At 42.2% G+C, this 22,541-nt stretch overlaps 1 protein-coding gene across 1 annotated transcript; it reads left to right on the top strand.

The window, feature by feature from the left end:
• The first annotated feature begins 10,265 nt into the window (after positions 1–10,265).
• Positions 10,266–22,460, top strand: khdrbs1b (KH domain containing, RNA binding, signal transduction associated 1b). Its single transcript, XM_013270493.3, is given in 10 exon segments — positions 10,266–10,705; positions 12,541–12,662; positions 14,038–14,154; positions 14,535–14,681; positions 18,012–18,145; positions 19,117–19,226; positions 19,229–19,356; positions 19,818–19,885; positions 20,236–20,294; positions 21,087–22,460. Coding segments are annotated over 10 exon segments (1,086 nt in total). The 5' UTR covers positions 10,266–10,611; the 3' UTR covers positions 21,194–22,460.
• The last annotated feature ends 81 nt before the right edge of the window (positions 22,461–22,541 follow it).

Here is a 22,541-nt window from a genome sequence, read left to right as displayed (position 1 = left end):
ACTGACCTCATTAGTTGAAACTTTGGTCACGTTTAATATGAGCATCCATCACTGCAGCCGTATACATATGAAATAAAGTAAGGAAAGGAATAATGGGTCGCCTTTAATAACTAGGGAGTGAGCCGAATGTCACACAGATGTGCTTCTTTATCGTGGACGGCTGCAGAAAGCTGAGTCAGAACATGAATATTGTTCTTGGGGAGCGAGCAGGGAAACGTCTCCTCCTCGCAATTACAAGTTTCCATGAATAATTTTTAGCAATATGTGGAGCGGAGAGGTGATAAATTGCATTCCTCTGCATACGGTGCGTGCATGAAACATTCAAAGCAAAGGGGGGTAATGATGCAGGGAGGGTGGGGGTGGGGTGGTGGCGGAGGTGGCACTTTCCTTTTTCTGATTTGTCTTCAAAGTTCTGTCTGAAGCATGTGTCATTAGCTGGGAAGAACCCGATCGTGTCATTTACACACACATGCACACACACACTTCATATATATGTATATATATACACCACGTAAGGTAGTATTTGATCCCAGATCTTTAGCTCTGGGGAACACGGTGTTTTTCTTTACTGTTTACATGAACACATGTCCACACCCACACACATATATACAAGCGCACAGCCACACACGCTCACACCTCGATCAAAGGGATCCCTGAGAAGAAGCTCAAAGGCAGGGCTTCTCTTTACCCCTCTATTTCACCTTAAAAGAATACCTGCTTTGAAGAAGCACCATGAAGAGGGGTGTATCATTCACAAACATTAAAAAAAAAACTGAATGTGGGATGAGTTACGGCTGCGTTTGTGTAAATGCCCTGAAGGTAGAAGGCAGGTGAAGGGTAAGAATAAAAAAGAAAAAAATTCTCAGTAGTCATGACATTTCATTACAGAGCTTTGACGGTTAAGAAAAGGCCTCTGATCTCCATCTGCAGCCAGCCTTTGAAGGCCTCGATGCATTTCTAATTATTAATGCTCTAAACCAAGTGTGAAATCCTCTTTTGGTTTGGGAGATTATTTATAGTATTTGCGCATTTGAGATGCTGTTCAGTGAAGAGAGGCAGGAGGGACCACGGCCTGAGATATCAAATGGGCTGAGAGCCCTGTTTGATGTTGCTGTGTTACCGAGGCAGCAGAGTCTGACCGTGACCGTCCAGCTGTGGTGGGTCAGGAGAGCCTGAGCAGAAAGCCAGAAGATGAGTCTAAAGGAAAATGAGTGTAAAGCATGTCATATTTTAAAGGAAAAGAAGATATTTTGAAGAAAAAAAAGACCGACTATTGGTTCTGGTTATAACTATTTCTGGATTCAGAGTTGACACGCTAAATGGTCAACTGGCAGGAATGATGGTTTTTGGGAGATCGTTCTGAACCCGTAAACTCTGCACATAGCCTCCAATTATCTCTATATCCAGTTCCAACTCAGCGTAATTGGACACATAACTGTAATTAAATGTCTTTCTGATGACACAGGAAAGGGCAAGAAAATCAAGGCAGGGATGGGCATGATACAGAAACTGTTGAGCAGAAGGGATTCCCTTGGGGTTAAATGCCTCTACACTCTACCCCACCTGCTTGTCCAGTAGTTGGATGGGACTTGATACCACAATCCCACTCAACTACTGTAATGAGAACTGGAGGGTTCCTCTTTTGTCATTTCTATAACTACACTGCCAAAACATCTACTTTGGCAACCAGCATTCAGTTTGGCAATTTGGATCAAACCATTTCTCCTAAGATGTAGTTGATAGAATGTATAAAGGTCTTTATATACTACATGTAATGTTAGATGTTTTTGGCCTCTCTGATTCACCGTACCTGTGAAACTGAGTCCTTCATACAGGCACTTTGGACAAGGAACAAGGAAAAGAGAGAAAAACAAACTTCAGAGCAGAAAACATAAATGGATATAATAAATATTCTGAAGTCCCATTAGAATTATACAGATGACTCTCTAGAACGGGGGTGTCAAACATTGGCCCAGCCCACTGGACAGCTATGGAAAATGTGAAGGACTGCACAGATTTTTGAAGTTTTAACTGTATTTCCATAACTTTTACATCTGTTTTATTCATAAAAACCATAAAGATCCCCCCCCCCAAGAAAAAGTTACTTTTTTCTGTAATTTTACATATTGATTATATAGAAACCTATATATACTGTTGAAACTGCAGTTCTTTTTCTTATATTAAGAGCTCTCAGGGATTAAATGTTGTTTTAGTTAAATGTCACTGGTCCATGCCTCTTAGGATCAAAGTGGGCTGTATGTGCGCCATGATGTAAAATGGATTTGACACTTCGATACTGGAAAAGGGGGGCGTGCCCTCTTTGATTGACAGGTGGGTGCCATTTTGTCTTGTTTAACATTAAATTGTATCTAAATGTACCCTATGGAAGTGGTCACCAACCCCCGGGTACCGGTCCGTGAGTCATGTGATACCGGACCACGAGAGTTGAGGCTCGGTTGTGAAATTTATGGTTTTCAGGGTTTTTATCGTTAACTTGGTCTTTTCTCGTGTTGTAGTTGTGTGTCTTATTTTGAAAGAAATATTTACACGTTACCATAGCGACCAGAGAGGATTAAGGGGCAGGGAAGAGGATGTTACTTTCAGTGTTGTTGGCGCATTTCAGGAGGACGCTGCTAATAAAGTTACACAATTACACAGTGAATTCACGTTTGTTATTATATTTACAAAAAACCACAGTTTTTGTCTCGGTCATTTTTTTATATTTATCCGCGACAACTTAAAGGCCGGTCCATGAAAATATTGTCTGACATTAAACCGGTCCGTGGAGTAAAAAAGGTTGGGGACCGCTGCCCTAGGGAGTTCGCTCTTGAACTGTAATCCTGATTTTCAATGGCCAGATTTAGCATCCTGTTTAATATCACAGTGAAGGGTTGCAGTTCACTGACCAAGCCAGCTAGTGTTAGCTTTAGCTAAAAGCGCCACAAGTCTTATCAAAAATAGAATCATGTCTGGTTTAAAAACACAGACAGATCCTTACACAGTGGCAAATATCAAATTGACAAACTAGAAGCTGAAAAACAGTAGCCCACAAGACACTGGGCGGTGTCCTGGCAGCCATCTTTTATATACAGTCTATAGTGTTTCCTCCCCTGACAGCGTGAGCCATGAGGCAGAACAATGAATAGTCTGAGTGTAGAAGATGATGTATTAGATACGCCAGACACTTAAGCATTAAGTTCTCATGTTTAAACAGATACAGTGAAAGCCTTTACTGTGTAGGATTTGTGGGGTCATCATTACCCTGGTTAAAAATGAAGTCATTCACCTTTTTCTATAACATACCCTCCGTGAATCAATCAGCTGGAAATCGACTTCATTAGTTGCCGCTCAAAAATAATAATCCTGCTCTTCTGCAAGGAAAAACCAGCCACCAGCGGATGTTGACATAATATAGTCATACTAATAAAAATCTGCACATAGGACCCGTGAGTGCAGCAATGACCCACTTCATTATTAATAGAATGAAACTGTGTTCACACAAGGAGATGGAGACTAGTAAATTCCATCACGCTGACAGTTAAAGTGTGCCTACAACACAATGAAATCTTCATTTCATCTGTTTTTGGCACCACCGCCCTGCCCGAGAGCCAAAATATCTCCCCCAGCCACTTTACTGTTTGCTTACTGATGACACAGAACCAGAGCTGAATGCAAACCGTTACTTAAAGTCCTCCCGAAGGTAATACGGGATATGAAAACTTAACGAGCCACGGGGCATTATGATAAGATATATATGTCTATAAACACCTTGTTGGCTTTTCATTTGGGTCCGATGAAGGTGGCCGGGTACCATAAATCAATACTGTACGTATACCTTTAGCAAGAGAGTGCTAAAGAGAGGACGCGCATCAAAAAGTGAATAAGAGAGAGGGAAAGCCCCTGAGTGTAAAGCACATTCTACGTATATCACATACAAGTGCCCACCTTTGTGTACACACACGCTGACAAATAGAAGCACTCACGGAGAAATCAGAACTTTGACGAAAACAACAAATGAAAGCCTTGAGTGTGAGTAAACAGACTCCTCCGCCTCCTGGGCTAAGAAGTGGCCTACTTATTTTCACCACAAATCACAGCGGTGAGACAGACATATCAGATATCATTACTCTTTAAAGCTTAAATCCAAGTGTTTGGGATGTTGGCAAGGTAGTAGGTTTACATTATTTTGAGTGTCAGGCAAGAGTCTTGTCCCCTGACGGTTCAATTTAAAATGACGTAATTCACACTTAAACTTGCTATTTTTAGTGGACTTGTGTGTTTATGTTATCTAGTACTGCAGGATATAATGCTCGAAGACTTTATTAAGGGACCTTGTCTACTTCTCAGCCTCAGTAGCAGGAAGGGGAGGGGCCACAGCACGCTTTTCACCATGTAGAATCAGGATGTGTCATCAGCATCAACAGTTGCTCTAATGCTAACTATCATCACAGATAAAAACACATTGTGTCTTGTAGTGGTGTTTGGTGTTTATACATTATCAATTTTCATCTTCTTAGTAGAAAGAAGCTTACATTATCACGTACAGTCAGAGGCACATCGAGTTGCAAATGTTCCCGAAAATCAAGTTTGTTGCTCAACACCTGTGCTTCCCATAAGTGTGCAACTTCTTGTGTTTAATTTGAAACAATGCTACATTGTCCAGATAATGTACTACACAAGTAAGTAGTGTACACAGTGTAGTACATGAAAGTGTGCTAACTTAAATATCCAAATTGAGACATGCTGTGTATATGCTGCCAAGTGTTTAAATCTGCATTACTTAATTTTGTGGCATTAAGAGTGGAAGAGAAGCAACTGACACATCCAACACATACAGACTAAATTGACAGTCTCATTAGAGGTGGACTTCTGGCACCTGATAATGCCAAGTGTCCGTTCACTGCTCTGTGAGTTCAGTTCAGGACAGGGCTGTTAGCTGGGAAGCTAAAGTAATGTTCCTTAACACCTAACTTGTTTCTTTTCTTTTCCACCACTTGGGAACATGCAGGTTTATTATTTAAAAAGTGCCCACTGCTACTGAAATACACTCATTAAAGCATTCTCTGTGCATTATGTGATCATTAGTCAATGCCATCTCAAACTCTTGGTTACTGTTGTTCAGAGTTGGAAAAAGGTACCGCTTCTGACTAAGGGTGTAACTTTGTGTTCAACACTGGTGGGTTAAGATCCCCACTCAGAAGGATGATGGGAGTGTCTGGGGACAGGCAACCACACTGTATTGCCAAAAGCATTAGCTCGTCTGCCTTCCCACTCATATGAACTTGAGGGGCATCCCACTGTTAATCCATAGGTCAGTCCACTCTTTGCAGTCATAACAACTTTGAAGCTTTCCATAAGGTTTAGGAGTGTGTTTATGGGAATGTTTGACCATTCTTCCAGAAGCATGTTTGTGAGGTCAGACACTGATGCTGGACCAGACTTCCAGTCTGTGCTCCATTTCATCCCAAACGTGTTTTATCAGGTTGAGGTCAGAACTCTTGCAGGCCAAGTAAGTTGTTCCACGACAAACATGCTTATTCATATTTTTATGGACCTTGCTTTGTGCACTGGTTCACAGTCACGTTGGAACAGGAAGGAGCCATTCCCAAACTGTTCCCACAAAGTGAAATATTCCAAAATGTCTTGGTATGCACCGTTATACACCTGTGGACATGGAAGAACACCTGAATTCAATGATTTGGATGGATGACTGAATACTTTTAGCAGTATAAACAGAGTGCAGTGATTTGCAAACTCATGGATCCATATTTTATTCATAGTAGAGCAGAGGAAGCATATCATATATTTCAACTGAGACATTTTGCTCTTTTATGAAAAATACTGGCTCATTTTGAATTTGATGGCAGCAACAGAACTCAAAAAAGTAGGGACGTGGCCCTATTTGCCACTGTGCAGCATCCCCTCTTTTTTCAGCAGCAGTTCATAAACATCTGGGAACTGAGGAGACCAATTACTGGACTTTTGGAAGAGGAAAATGGTGTTATGTTTTTGTTCGGAATTCTATATCAGGACCTATGACAGGATCCAAATTACTTGGACATAAAGTACTTCTTTATTTACACCAAAATGAGCTAATACACTTTTTAATAGAGGAGGGAAAATGATATATCTGAAATAGCACAGCAAGAGTGTCACATTACTTATTTACTGAAGCAAAAGATGTTGCAGAGAAAATTTAAGTTTTTGACTGCTGAGTCTTTGACATTTCCCCCTGTTTTTTGCAGTACCAGCAGAATATGTAAGTACCCTCACTAATAGCTTTTCCTTGGACTCCTGTCTCCAAGCAGTAGAGCTCCAATTCTAATAATAGTTTAGAGGTATAGCATAATGATCCACAAAGAGACAGGCGTTTTTCTTTAACAAAACAAAGGATTTGCATCAAAAATCAAAACAACCTGTGAAATGTGTATAAACTTTAAGGATTTAGTACTTCAGCATTTCTTTGGCTTCAATTCCTCTTCTGTAAACCATCAGGAAAAATAATCGCCCTGCCGAAAGGACGGGGGCATAGAGAAAAATCTTGCAGAGCGGTGAAAGGGAGAGTTGTTTTCTGTGGCGGTTTAGTGGTGAGGGAGGGATGGGGAGTGTAGAAGGGTTGGGAAGAGGTGGGGATAGAGGAAGAGGAAGGGGAGTGGGGTGGTGTTACAGACCTAAGCAGGTGTGACAGTTCTGAAAGCTTTCATGGGGAAAAAAAGGTTTCTCTGGCCTTGTAGCGATGCTAAACTGAGCGTGACCCTCAGACTGAACCCAGCCATCTTTCTCGCTCACTCTCACTTGCTTTCGTGCCTAAACCTCCCAAGAACAGGAAAACCCTCCGCTGACAGTGTGAAGACTAAAGGATTTAAGTGTACAAATTCCTATTCTCCTTCTATTTGTCCTGCCACCGATTTCATTCTATCTCTATTTTCCCTTTACCATCGTGGATGGAGGAAACATACTGTAGAGATAAAAGCTTTCCGTTTACAATGGGATATCATCCATTTAGTGTCTCTTCTGATATGATGGTTTCCAACATGGTTACATTTAGTCAATATGCATTGAATTATATTGGTTTTATGCCAGATGCCAGCCAGAAAACATCATTGGAGCATGATATGGGAGGTTTATAGCAAGCAGCATTTTTCTAGGAATTTGTATGGCAAAAAAAACAGTCCACTGCTCCATACGGAAATACATTTTGACAACAACATGACTTATTTATTCTAAATTCATGGTCTGAGAGGATGGATCATTTAGTTATTCTCTGAATTCTCATCAACTTCTAACAGCAAGTCACATGTTTCACTAGAATCTCAATAACTAGATGGAACTGCATATTCATGGTTCTCAGATGAGGTATCGAAGTTCATTTGGTAACCCTGTAACTATTTCTCTAGTGCCACTGGGAGGCTGTATGGAAGAGGATTAGGAACACTAGGGGAAAATGTGTTTTTTTCCCCACAGAATTCTGAGAAAAAATCTGAAAAATTCTGAAAATGTCAGAATTCTGCAATTGAAGAATTCTGGGAAAAAAGACCTCCCCGCCTTTTTTTCAGAGGTCCTATTCCTGTTCTGTAAGGCTGACATTCTGTAGTTTTGAAAAAAAAGAAAGTACTCAAAAAGTATTGGATTATCATAACAGTGTGTACAGATGTTCGTTGTCAGCAGAGGATGAATCATTTTTGCAATCCCTTGACTTTTACTCTAGCTTTGCCATGAAATATAACATAGTTTTTAATGAACATATCTTACAAACAATTAGATACTTTGCCATATGTGTTGTAGTGTTCATGGTCTGCAGAGGATAAATCCTACCAGCTTTGGTGACTCTTCTGGCTCCTCAGGTTCTATGTGACATGTAAAATCTCAGTATCTAGATGGACTGGTATATTCACGATCCTCAGATGAGTTACTCTGGTAATCTCTGAACTGTTTCTTTGGTGCTGCATGAAGTTGAGATTTTTGGTTTTGAGTATAAAACTTGATTTCTATTGGAGGGATTAGAACAACATTGTGTGCAGGTATTCATGGTCATCAGAGGATGGATCAACCCAGATGTTCTCTAGCATTACCATTTGGCTGGAATTTTGGTTTTAGCAAAATATCTTGGAATTTTCAGATGTTTTGCCATAAAATATTGTGTGGTCATTCATGGTCTACAGAGGAGGAATCCTATTTAGATTTGTGATTCTCTGCCTTTTTACTGACAGGTTTCACATATCATGTAAAACCTCATTTTAGATGGGCTGACATATCCCAGTTACTTTGTTGACTCCATTTCTCTAGTCTCATCAAGAGACTGACATTTACAGTTTTTGAGTAAAGTAATATTTAAAATAATAATGAGCTACTGGAAAGATTGGCATATTGTGTCGTACAAATGTTCATGATGATAAAGTTTGTGTTCCCGAGATTGGCATATCTAAACTAACAGATGCTTTGTCATGACATTTTGGGCAGACTTTTAAGCTCTTCAGACTGTGCTGATTCTGCATTAAGAGTTTAGCACGCTAGTGATTTGAACTTAAATGGTTGATTGATATATGCATTATACCTCCTAAACACCAGCATGTGAGCATTCAGTCATGCTAACATTTACCCCAAAGCACAGCTGTGCTGAAGTACAGCTTCACTGAGGCAGTAGTCTCTAAGTCCTGTTATACTGCAGTTTGTAAAAACGGCACTGAAACCTGCCATAAGGAGCTGCTAAGAATTTCATTAGTTTGACTTTTAGTAGAGTTTCAGACTCCCATGATGCTCCAAATGCTGTTTCACATGCTCTTCTGCCCTAACAAGGATGAAACTCCAGGGGAGCACTGAATTCTTGCCATTTTTACGAATCTGTGGGGCATGAAAAATGGTCAGATGCAAAGATCTGGAATAGTGATGGCTTATATAAGCCTAACCCCAGTGTTTACCTCCTTCCATCTGCCCCTGTTTATCCCAGACTGTGGCCCTGTATGTTAGGGGACATGGGAAGTCCACACGAGCAGAAGGCAAGAGCACAAGCTATCCGATTGGAACTCCTCCACCTGCCAAGAGAAGTAACTCTTCCTTTTATGAGCCAATTGAAATTCAGCTCACAGGCGATCCATTCTGTCAATGACATGAGGAGTCAGGACAACCTTGCAACCCCCAACACTAATAACACTGTAATGGTCAGAGATAGATCAAGCTGAGCGCTGATAGTTAGAGCAGGTCTTCGGCCTCTCATAAGTGTTGACTGCAGTCAATTTTTGCCTTCATTTGTTTTGAGCAGATGCATGCCTGGGTACACCTGCGGTCGATTGTAATAGTTTTCAGTCCGGCGGCCGACTGACAAATGATCTGCAATTTCTGCTGTTTGCTCAAAGAGGATCTGCCCAGGCATAATGCATGCCACTGTATGTACTCAAATAACCAATATACAGGAAACCGCCTTCTTTTACTTTGCATGGACCAGTCAGCTGTACCCTCTGACACCATGTGCTCCACAGAATGGCACTGCGAGGTTCATTACCGCTTCCAGAATCAATCCTTGAGCTGTTTCTCCCAGACATTAGGCTCACTGCTGCTTTTTGCTCACACATAAGTGTTTTTGAATCAATAGACAGCTGAGAGGAAAACGTGTAATTCGACTGAGAAAGGGTTTCTGTTGACAGACTCACTTTAAGCTGCACGGAGACCCGCTCCTTGTCGTTGTCGTCACTGCCACTAAGGGGCAGTAGAGAGCCTCAAATGAACGCGGCACATCTTCAGGGCACCCTATCTTCACTGAAATTCTGTTTACTAATTAAACACTGTGGGTGTCATCATCTATTATTATCCTGCTCACACCACTTAATATACAACCGATGTTAAAAGGTCCTGTACAACAGCACATAAGAGATAGAATATTTCTATTACTACATATGTATGACTTTAACTGCACAGACCTACTGTATTCTTCATGTGAGAAAACTGTAATATTCACAAGACAGACTTAAGTATTGTGGCTTACTTCTACAGACATCACGGCAAACATATGAGGACATATGTTAAAGCATGTGGTCACTCTTGAGCACCTCTAGTTCAGCAAGGCCACTCTATTGTATCTATAAGTTTCCCCTAATTTAAAGTGAATACAGTATGGGGTGGAGGGTGTGGGGGAATTGAACACCTTGTGGGTAGTCTAGACGTTTTTATTATGACAGTAACTCGCTCCAGAGCGGGCACACCCATATCACTATCGAAAATCTGATAGTGGGATTGTCGCTCCTGGAGGCGGCGCATCCGAACAGCACACAGTAGGCGGCGTCAGTCCGGAGAAGTACGTCCCTCTGAGCTCACTTCCGTCGGTTTGAGTTGGCTGTTCTTCCAGCGCCTCGCAGCTTTTGTTCTCCCATTTCCAACTAGCCACCGCTGCTGAGTAGAGGGAACCAACCGGTTGGGAAGCGGCAAAGAGTAACGGACCCGTCGGTCGCACAAAAACGCCACATGCAAAGCGCGGTCTGCAAAGAGGATACGCGGTTCTCCGTAGTTACATAATTGGACTACTTTTTCCTCCCCGTATACTGTTGGGTTTATTTTTCTCCACGTTTTATTTTTTGCACCGAAACTGACTGCCCCCCCTACACCTCTAAACTCAACAAAATGGAGAACGACGACAAATATCTCCCCGAGCTTCTGGCGGAGAAGGACAGCCTGGACTCGTCGTTCACACATGCCATGAAACTTTTAAACGCGGGTAAAGTACTGTTACACTGTCTTTATTTTTGTTTTGTTGTGAATTTTTCCACTGTACGCTTTGTGCTCTGGAGTTGAGGAGAGCGGCGCCATGTGTTTGCGGACGGGACGTGAACTGCCCCGTTCACCGCTACACGGAGACGAGGTCCTATTCATGGCTCAAAAACAAAGAAAAATACGTGTGGGCGTTAAAATCAGTAGTTAGTGAACGAATAGCGTCTGAAAGCGTAAACAGCTTTAGGCTATCGCTACACCACGGAGGAGCTACACTTTTCAGTCATTCCGACTAATTTCCGCTTCCTCGCATGCAGCTTTTGTCGCACCTGCTCTTTTCTGTAACTGTCGGTGCTCGTGCGAGTTTAAACTTGGGCACGCGGGCTGTTTCCGGACAAACCGTCGTGTGCTCTCGAGTCCCTGTTGATATTATTGCGCAGCAGCCCGTGAATGTGCGCTAGTGTCCAGGAGCGGGGGTCACCTCAGTACTTTAAAGCCGAGAACCGGCCTAGCAGAGGCGACAAAAAGCCTTTAACCGCGGTGCTTGCCGGTGGCCACTGCTTAAGTGTCCTTGAGCAACAAAACTGCATCCATTGCAGCCCCGGGACTGCTGCCTTGCAGCTGTGCTGGAGCTAGGACAAGTGGACACACACTCACACCTACACCAACCTAGTAGTACTGTGTGAGTTGGTCAGCTATCCCTAATACAAAAAAGGATGTTATGACTGCTTTATATAAACAAATGTGATTATTTAGTTATGTCAGCCATGTGCTCTGTCAGTAATTGTGAGCCATTTTCTAGAACTGTTTTTATTTTATTTTATTTTGTTTTATTTTATTTGCTTAACTCGGGTAGCCCTGTTGATAATTAAGTTGACCGTTTGGCTAACGTGATTTGGCGAATCTAGGCTGCGTGTTTGAAATTTGGAAGCGTGGACTAACCAGGAAGGCAAAGTGTGTCAAGGTGTGCAGTGTGGATGGGTTCCCTCCGTGAAACATCTACTCAGGCTTCCCCTGATCTGCAGCTGGTAGACTGTGGTGTAAGCTGGCATGTTTGCACATTGAAGGCTCGGGAGTTGTCACAGTCAGGAGAGAGGAGGTGGTTTGAGATGGGAGTACTGCAATGGGTGCTGGAGGGGGGAAACCAGGTGCTCTGCCACAAGGAAGAGGTTACAGAGGATGCTCGCAAATACTTTGTGTTGATTTGTTTCCAATACAGATTAGAGTTGGGCTGTTTTGATTTTTGTTAAAGAATGAACAAGGTCCAAGATGATTCGGCTGGTCAGCTGTTTATGGTGGCATAATCACAGCAAAATTGTCTTTTAGAGTGAACAACAGTGAGAGAATGGGCTACGATTTGTTTGATAAGTGGCCGAAACTATTCATCGGTGATCAAGTGGTTGCCTTTTAATGGCTCGCTAAGCTGTTTCACTGCTATTCAAATGAACACAAATGTGCTCAGTGAAGCAGTCAACGCACTCAGTGGAAACTGCCGTTGTTTGGCATTCAGTTAATGTGGATTTGCTTGTGAATCAAAGACTTACGGAGGTGTGTGTTACAACCACAGGAACGGGCTAAAAAGTCAGACATCTTTTCCCCTCAGAGGGCCACAAATCATAGAAGTGAATCTGCGCTTTAGACAGTTAGGACCAGATTTGTATTAATCCAACTCTAAACAGCTGAGGAGTGTACACACAACTGGTTTTTAAGCTCAGGTTTTAACTCTATCCTGGTGGTGCTGAATCCGTAAAATCTGTGCTTTCTGGTTCACGTAAGCGCACATAAGTGCTTCTCGTCACTGTGACTGTTTGATTGCCTGAAACGATCCCTCTCATCTTCCAGAAATTGACAGAATCCAGAAAGGTGAGACTAAAAAGGAAACGGAGACATACCTGGACCTTTTCACAACGAAGAACATCAAACTCAAGGAGCGAGTGCTCATACCTGTCAAACAGTACCCGAAGGTGAGCTTTCTTTGTCTCCCCTCTTTTCTCCTCCTCCTGTCCTCTCCCGCTTCCCAGCGAAACCCCTCTTGATTTAATTTATCCTGCAGCTGTGTTTCAATTACACAAAGCCACGGGGTTACTTGGGAGTCTCAAATTACTCCTCTCAACCCTGATCTTTAAGCTCCAGAGTATAATTACAGCAGATACTGGCATGTTTTTAAAATCTCACTAAAAGGGATCAAAATGTTAAAATGACTATAGCTGCGATGGCTCTGTATTTCAGTGTAATTTATACTGGTGCTCAGATCTTTTCCTGTTTCCATCCCGAGCCTTACTTAGGTTTATCATTTAACCTCAGGTGCATTCAGCCATATCGGTTCAATCCATATCTGGCTCAGACGTAAGGCTGCATTGATTTTAGGATGAGTGTTTGTGATAAAGGCTGTAATCTGTCCTGTAAAACTCAGAGAGCATGCAGCAGCTGCGCAATGCATCATTTGCATGCTGCTAAAAAAATAAGTAAAATAAAAATAAAAAGATTAAGTTACCAGAGTCAGTGTGGTGTCTCTTTTATGGCTCATTGTGTAACTTCTTGTGTTCAGTGCTCTTTTTGAATAGAGCAAACTGCTTTATAAAGAATGAGATCTGTAGGTGCTGCTTCGTTTTCAGCGTCGGATCGATGAGCAGTAGGAGCATCTCCTGTTCTGTGAGGGTCTGATGACTGTCTGATCTCTCAGAATGGGGATGGACCAAATTGGATGGACTCTTGTCTGCTCCACTCCAGTGAAGCAGTCAAGAGGCAGGTGAAGTGAGATAATATTATTCAACGCATTATGTTCCTGCAAGTGCAGCGAAAGCTTCCAAACTTTTAAGCCAAGCCAGCGAGCGACAGAAGCTGTCAGAGAGAGAGAGAGCGCCCAGTTTTTTGGACGAGTCGGGTGCATCCCTAACACCGGCCTTGGGTTTTAGTTGTTCCGTCACACTGCTGTATCGGGCACGACACAGCTAATGAGCGATTCCGATTATAGGAGCTGGTTTTACTACTTCAGGTTGAAGTGAGGTTCCTTTGGGGCGGCTTTTTGCTAAACGTTTCTGGCAATGACAGCTAATTGCGGGACGCATCATATACACGGTAATTACTTTGTTGAAAGATCGAGGAGGTAAAGTTCTGGCTCAGTGCATGGATGATTGCAGTGAATAGCAAACGGCGGTATTACAGCCCTCGGGGGCTCATATCGACTTTGTCTGTTAAATCTACTACTTAAGGCTGCAGTATGTGCAACAAGAGCCCTGACAGACAGACGGTGATTGCCTCTCCCTCACTCTCCTGGTATTAAACTCGCCTCTGCCGTGATTGTCAGGCTAATTTTGTTCTGCTTTGTTTTGCTGTTAGTTCAATTTCGTGGGGAAGATTTTGGGACCTCAGGGCAACACAATCAAACGTCTGCAGGAGGAGACTGGAGCCAAGATCTCTGTGCTGGGCAAAGGATCCATGAGAGACAAAGCCAAGGTACACACACACGCTTACACACATCTGGTGTTATGCACCTGTGGGAAGGTTACCTGAAGCAATAACACATCTGGCCTTTGCTTGAGCGGGATGACAGGCAGTGAGCCCAGATGGAGTCAAGTTGCTGGATGGCTCAGCTGAACATTAACACTCAGCCAAGGGCATTCAAACACTGCACATCTGCTCCAGAGTCTTCAGGATAGCCCACTAAACCTGTTATCTACCAGTTTGATGTAATTATCAAGCTATACAAAGGAAGGGAATACCGCATGTAACCCCCGTTGCCCTCCGAGGTGGAATAAATGTGATTTTCTCCTTGCATTACTCATTAAATGTTTGAACTGGCTTCTTCTCACTCTCTGTGATGGTTTTTCTTTCAGGAGGAGGGGCTGAGGAAAAGTGGCGAGCCCAAGTACGCCCACCTCTCCATGGAGCTGCACGTGTTCATCGAGGTTTTTGCGCCTGTGCCCGAGGCTTACCTGCGCATGGCCCACGCCATGGAGGAGGTCAAGAAGTTCCTGTTTCCGGTCAGTTTGCCAGTTCTATTTTTGGCCTTCTGTGAACTTGTCTGTGTGGAGTTTTGTGCCGTTTATTAACTGCAAAACTGAGCCTGTAAAAGGTCAGCAATGTGGACAACACTCAGCACCTTAACAGGGGAAAGCGATGTCGGGAGATTTCTCGATTTTAATTCGTTGTTTAACTTCCCTCGTAGATGGTGATGAGTGCACGCAGAAGAGTCAGAGTGAGAATAGTTGAGGTTAAACATGACTTTGCCATGACAATAGAGGCATTTTCATTGTAGTTTAAAAGAAGATGTTTTGTTTTGGGGGTTTTTTAAATTATGGATTTGCGTTCAAAAGATCACCTCACACAAACACTGTTTTGAATCCAGGACTTGTTTCTGCTCCCCTGTATAAGTGTATTTTATACTTGTATAATTGAAACAGCACTTCCTTTTCTCAGTGATATCTGAGCCCTTTTGCAGGCTGAGCTCTGGCTGCAGTAAACGATTATTTTCATCGATCTGGGTGCCCATTCTTTCCTTAAACATAGTCTAATAAATGCTATTGAAGATGGTGACGGTGCCTTTTTGCTGTCTTAAAGCCCAGGTAGATCTTTGAAAAGGGTTTTGTATCATTCCCTAACATGACTGTTTTCACTGCCATACAAGAGAGGGAAATATAAATAGTCAACCCAGTTAAGCTGGAATTGGGGAATTAATTGGTATTACTTCTTGAACAACAGGAGATTAATTGAATCACAAAGTAGTTGCCTCTTAATTTTCAACTAAGTAATTGGCTAATCGTCTCAGCTCTGATTTGAGCTGCATGCACGCAGTCAGCAAGTTTTTCTCCAGGCCCATTTGCACACAGATGTAGGAGATGTCAGTTTAATAATATGACTTTATTTTCCGCTTGGTTTTGATTCAAGATTGGTTTTTAAGCCCGTTATTGATTGAACTTTGAGCAAATCCTCACAAATGCCTTTAAATCTGAAAATAACACTCACCCATACCCACTTTAATGCAACTTCATGATTTCTTTAATTGCAGAGGTTAGAAGTTTTGAATCGTAAATGCAGTTTCCCCACCGCCAAGCTGGGAAAAAGTTTGTGAAGCTACACCGAAAGTGTTCTCGTGGTAATCGAGTGAAATGACGTTTCAGAAAGGTGGAGAGAGCCGCAGCGTGCTGGTTAGACAAAGCTTTGGGAGGAGGGCCTGCTAGGACAGCCGGAGGAGATTGAGTGGGTATTTACCTGGAGCAAACACACTCTGCGGCACAGTCCAGGCACGTAAAGCAATCAGCTTAAGAGGAAGAATTGGGCCGCTTTCACTGTGTCAGCAGGGTTGCCCCCTTCATGTGGCTTGCCTACTTTTCTGCTTTCACCTGAGTCTCATTCTTCAGAGAGGAGAATCGGCCTGGAGATGTAGAGCTTCGAGACAGATATGTGGCCGTATTCACTGTGCGCAGCCCACGCCTGCTTTGTTGGTTTTATGCTGAGAGATTCTTGAGTGCCGGCCAACTCGGTGTGCTGTCGGGCCCAGCTGAAGCCCACAGTCCTCACAATGACTCTCACCAAAGCAGGCCAATAGGCCCAGGGGTTTGTGAGCTGCCTTACATGTTTTTTTTAATTAGTGTGCAGGGCACTATAGAAAGAATAATTTGGATCAGAGGCTAGATGAATGGGCTGATGAACCAGCTGCGGTGTTGGTGTTGCTGCGTTATGTAAAAATCAGCCGCTTACAGAAGCTGTCGTTACAGTTTAAGACCATAATCTGTCAGGCGTGACGGCCTTCATTTAGAGCGAGGCCATGTTTTAATAGATGACTCGGATGGAGAATGGGTGGATGTAATTTGTTGCTGAAACTTTTATGTATTGCCTGTACTTCTGCTGTGGAATACCACAAGGATGTTCCTGGTGACTAATTTACTTTGGGAGGGGGTCAGATTGATGGACTGGTCTTAAAGTAGGACAACTGCTCAAACCGAGCATGGAGGGGTTGTCTGAATGCATATTGGTTGTTGATTTACAAACCATTTGAAATGACAAGAATTCTTCAATAATTATTTTAAGTTGGCACAGGCGTACTCATATATGTAGATGGCTGCGCGTGTCAAACAGCAGTTCCACTGTCCGTGCAGGTTCAAGGCGGCATGCGTGTGATGAACACAGTTAACACATTGCTGCATTGGAGTGGCTGTGTGCCAGTTTACTCTGACATGCAACTGTTTGTATTTTAGATCACAGCAGTTTTGGTGTCATACTGGTCCACAAGGCTGTCAGCTGTCTTACTTCTCACCTTGTGTGTTTGTAACTTCCTGTCAGAGCAAGAGAGGAGGTTGCTGCTGCAGCCCAGGCTAGTGGCGGGAGGGCTGAATATCGGCCATCTTAGACTTGACAGTTATTTTATAAGAAAAAATTAGTTTATTTGACTAAGGCAGCGAGTTTTTCACAGCCCTGTGATTCCAGCAGGGTTTGTCTTCTTTGTTCTTCCTCATCCTGTTTATTTGTGTATATCTGCACATCGACCAATGTGAATGCAGAAGGATTTCTCTCTCTTCTATTGATCGTAACGTCTACAGATCCTTGATTAAACTCAACACCTTGTTCGGTAAAGACTTTGCATCCTCTGCAGCATCAGCTGTACTGCTCCTCCCTTCAGATGAATTTCTAATCAGTCAAATGCTCTGCCTGCTTTTGCTGCAGATAAGTTGAAAGCTGACGTCTGCATCTCATATTCCAGTAGATGTTCTGATTTTTTTTATTTATTTATTTTTTGACATCATTAGAGCTCTGTCACTATTCCAGTCTGGGGAGTGATATGAAAAAGAATTGATTGGGTCACAGTGCAGCTCTTGTGATTGCTCCCAGAAGAAAGGCGGAGGATTGGGTTGCAGGATTTGTGCTGCTCAGACAGGCAGCTTGGCTAATCCACCCCAAGTTATTGTTTTTGCAGATAAAATAAGGTAACTGCTCATGCAGTCACACCAGACTTGTCAAGGAGTGTGCGGAGAAGTGATTTACATTTTGTGCATGATGGAGAGACACAGGAAGGCACGGAGTGTGGATGGATGCTTTCCAACCTCCAGCCTCCCACATCCACATCCCCCCCCTCCTCTCTTTAACACTCTGAGTCACTGGCACTGAGACTTTTTCTTCCAGTCGCTCTGTTAGCCGTTGGGAGGGGTGGCGTGTTTTGAGCAGCTCGGAAATTATTTCACTCTTTTATTCATCACTCCTCTTTCCACACTGCCTCCTTTCCTTTCTGTTTTTTGTGTTTACACAGTCACTTTCCCATTTCTTTTTTTTGTCTTAGTATTATCGTCCTCACTGTGTGTGTGTGTTTGTGTGTATAGGATATGATGGATGATATCTGCCAGGAGCAGTTCATGGAGATGAGCTACCTGAACGGAGGCCAGGATCACGGTGCCCGAGGCCGAGGTGGCCTGCCAGTCAGGGGCCGCGGTGTCCCCCCTGCAGGAGCACACAGGTGAGGAAGTGCACACAAACACACACGGTTTCTCATAACAGCTGCTGCATCACTGAAAATGTATGTATGTATGTATGTATGCACATACATACATTTTTATTGTTGTTGTTTAATTCTCAATGATTTGGAATGCTTGGTGGGGTCATCTCAGGCCCAGCAGGCTGCCAGGCTCTATATGCCGTCAAAAGCCTGAGTTTGATACCACATCTTAATGGTTAATATTAAGCTACAACCACCTGCCAGTTAGCTGAGCTTAGTATTTTAAAAAGAAACATATAATCAGCTATTCTTACCCTGCCAGGAGTTTAAAGCTCACAAATTAATAAAAACTTTTAAACAACTCATTTTCTTGGCTGATATCAGATTTGTACATTTTTGCCAAGTTTCTCTACCAGTTGGGCTCTAGAGTTGGGTTGATTTTTGCCCCTGCTGCTGTCTTTATGCAAAATAAATATTTAAAAATAAAATAAAAGACCAGACAGGTCTTTTATTTTATTTTTAAATATTTATATATTTTTAAATATGAAGGCAATGTGAGCAGGAAGCACAAATATGTTGAGGGATTGGCTGTGTTTGTTCAGTAAGGAGTTACTTGTAAAGAAAACTATTTGCACTAGCAAAAATGAATGTGTATACTTTTATTGTGTAAAAAAAAAAAAAAAACTATAGCAGAAGTGCAGCCATGTGTCTGGTCAGATAAAAAGTACCATTTTGTTGTGTTAGTTCACTGAAAGGCTTCAGATAAGAGTGCTCACTTATGCAGTTTTGTCTTATTATACAATATTTAAAATAAAAATAACATCCACAAATATTTCCAAAGATGTAGTTCTTTTTTTTTTTCTTTGGTTCTGCTCAAACACTAAAGTGGCCCTTCAATGAGATGACGGTGCCAGCAGTGGCCCTCAGCTCATTTGAGTTTGAGACCCCTGCTGTAAACCATCACGGCAATAACCCAGAGTTCTTGGTTCCAGGGGCAGGGGAATGCCGCCTCGTGGTGCTGCTGCCAGGGGAGGTGTGACTCGAGGTGGCCCAGCCAGAGGTGGCGCAGTGAGGGGTGCCCCAGCAGGCAGAGGAGGACCTCCCGCAGCACCCGCCAGGGAGCTGTGGCACCCCGTGCCAGACTCCCAGCTGGAGGACCTCCCCAGAGGATGCCACCACCACCTCCCCACCAGCACAACCCCGGTGCAGCTGCCGAAGGCTATGACGAATATGTAAGTACCACTGCCAGTGGAAGTGAATTTATCCTTTCACATTTATTTTGTAGGTTGTTATTATTATTATTATTATCATACACAAACCTCACTTCTAGTGTTGTATTTGATGAGGTAGATATAAGAAATGTGCAGAGACACGCCTCAGTTGTCTTTGCAGACGTTATGCTTTCAGGTTTGACGTTGCTAAATCTGACCTCTCCACCGCTCGTCTCATCTCAACAAGATTTTTCTTGACATTCTGTTAGCTTTGAATTGCTTGTCCGTCGTCATAGGAATAAGTGATTTCAGATGCTCGAGACATAAGGGGAGCGTGTCTGCTTTAGTACAAGTGGAGTTCTTTGGGGACATCTTGACATTCATGATTCATGAACAAGACTCTCCTTAAATCTCACCCTGTTTTTTTTTTTTTTTTTTCCCCCCTTCTCTCTCTTTCCCTCTCTGTTTCCTTCCCTCTCCAGGGCTACGATGAGAGCTACACAGACACGGCCTACGAGTCTTACGACAGCTATTACAGTCAGCCGCAGGCGTGAGTGAATCAGACGTCTCTTTGGTTTTCACCTGCTTCTCACAGAATGCACACACATCGCCTAGTTGCTAGTTTCACTTGAAATGGGATTTGAGAGCAGCAGTAATACTTTTTAGCCACTCTGCGCAAAATCAGCGTTGATAGTACTTTGTGTTTCATGGTGTGGATGCCAGTGTTATTTAGAAGGACCAGCCGGGACTCAGATGTTCCATAGTAGAGAGCCAAGCTTTGATCTTACTCGTAGAAGCCAATTAGCGTCCCCCTAGACATTACAGTCAGCTGCTTGATGTTTTTCAAAGATTAAAAGTGGTTTTTCTTTTTATTCTTCTTTCCCCGTTTATGACCAACAGAGAACCAGAATATTATGACTATGGACATGGGGAGACCACAGAGTCATACGAGTCCTATGGTAAAGAACAATTTACTTTTTTTATTACAATAAAAGACAAACATCTTATTGAATTGATCCTCTGTATATTTGTTATTGCGTGTTGGTGTCTGAAATATGCATGCACATCAGCCCATAATGTCTCTGATTGTCTTTAAAAACAGTAAAATATATATATATATATATATATATATATATATATATATATATATATATATATATATATATATATATATATATATCATCAGCCAGATAGAATTTTCCAAAATGTGTGTGTCAGCTAATATTGACTTTATTGTTTGATATCATTGTCAGCTAATTGAATGGCACTGATACTTAGATCTGTCATCGTGTCACATTATTTTCTGCTGTCTAAATGTTAAAGATATTGTAATGAAGGCTGAAAAAAACAAAGCTATAATGCAGACATTGGCATTGCCAGATTGTTATTTTAAAGATCTGAAATCGGCCAAAAGTTCACAAAATTGATCATCCACATTGTGATGGGACAGTTCTTCACCCTGATCCAAACTGACGGCCGTATTTCAAAGTTAAATATTCTTTAACGCTAAAGTCACCCTGTAGAGTTTTTGACTTCTTGCCGATGTGTTGTGACGTGTTGTTGATGCCGTGCACGGTCAGATGTAGGATTTAGTGCTTTTCCAACATGTCCGATAAACTGAACGGTGTTTTCGAGACTGTAAACTGAAGAGAAACCTCCACAGGGCAGCTCTAATGTGTGCTCAGTCAAAGGCTCTTTGTTAGAAATGTTGAATTATTGATGTGTTTATTTTTTTCCCCCTTCCTCTCCAGGCCAGGATGACTGGAACGGCACCCAGCGGACAACTCCAGGGAAGGCCCCTCTCTCCTCTCGAGGCGGCAAGACGACTTACCGGGAGCACCCATATCGACAGTACTGAAGCGGACTCGCCACCCTTAGTGTCGCCCTGACAAGCGCCTGTCTACCACGGCAGCTCTCGCTTTAAGAAGCCCGACAAAAGTAATTGTCTGTTTTGTCTTTGGTTTGGTCTTTTCCTACGCCGGACTTTATACAAGAGAGCAAATTGGGAACTGAAAATCGGAACTGGTTTTTGAGATTTGACCGCGAACTCCCTCCCCCACCCCTTCTTTGTCGCACCAACCAACCATCCAACCAACCAAAGCGGCTTTTAGATGGGTCAGAGATGAGAAGTTGGCGTTCTATATCTTTCTTTTTTTTTTTTTTTTGAGTTTTTTTTATTTATTTTTTTAGTTTTGCTGTCATTTTTAACTCTGACCCCTTTTACCCTCCTCTGGCTTTTTTTGCATTGTTGATCGTTAATTTTTAATTATTTTATTTTATTTTTTTAACTGTTTGGGAGTAGTCGTTTCTAGTGGAGTTAGTGGCTCATTATCCACTTGTCTAAGGAATCCATTTTAATTGTTTTTATATACATATATATATATATAAAGAATCTGTTGAGGGTCAGTTGCAGATTCCCATTTAGGCTACATTTCAAAATTCTGTTAATATAGCCAAATAAAAGACCTTTTAAACGTTCAGTTATGTAATATAGAAACAACCAAAAACCCAAATCCTTAAATGAAGCAAAGGCTAACTCAAGTACAATTCATTCTTGATTATGGTTTGTTGTTTAAATAGTTCTAAAACGTTGTCCATTTAGACTTAGGCAGCAATATTTGTCATTGTACTTAGAGTTTTGAAATATAGCCCTAATAGACACTGTTGAGATGGACTGTCCTCATATCCTCAATTTGTTTGTCATGTTTAAAAACGAAAAAATTAAGAATTTTAAGACTGAAGACAAAATGTTTGTTTAATGAGAACACGGCCGAGACCTGGTCTCACCTGTTGTGCTAAAAGAAAAAAGAAAAACACGGTTCAGATCTTGATTTTGTGATCTGACTCTACATAAACTGCATGCACAAAGTACACAAAGAAGGATTGGGACAAAAATCTCCACATGGGTCTTCTCTTTCTATAGAGAAGGGATCCTGCAGCTCAATCCGAACTCTTGTACATATTTTAAAACATCCTAACTGTACTTATTCTGCCACTAGTATCTGTACCCTCTCCATAAAATGCATTATGCTACATGTGTAAGCTTGCCTAAATAGGTTACTAAATCTGTCCAAAAGATGTTTTGCAGCAGTTTGTCAATAAAGCTTAGTTTGTTTTTTATGAAACTTAACTTGCTTTATTTGTTTCCTGTCCTAGTAAAATTCTGAAATGGCCTTTTTTAAACCAGCAGTCAGATGTAGGTGTTT

Source organism: Oreochromis niloticus, linkage group LG22 (genome assembly GCF_001858045.2).
Source record: "Oreochromis niloticus isolate F11D_XX linkage group LG22, O_niloticus_UMD_NMBU, whole genome shotgun sequence".
Classification (NCBI taxonomy): Eukaryota; Metazoa; Chordata; class Actinopteri; order Cichliformes; family Cichlidae; genus Oreochromis; species Oreochromis niloticus.
The sequence above is the reverse complement of the archived record's forward strand: the minus strand, read 5'-3'. Positions and strand labels throughout refer to the sequence as shown.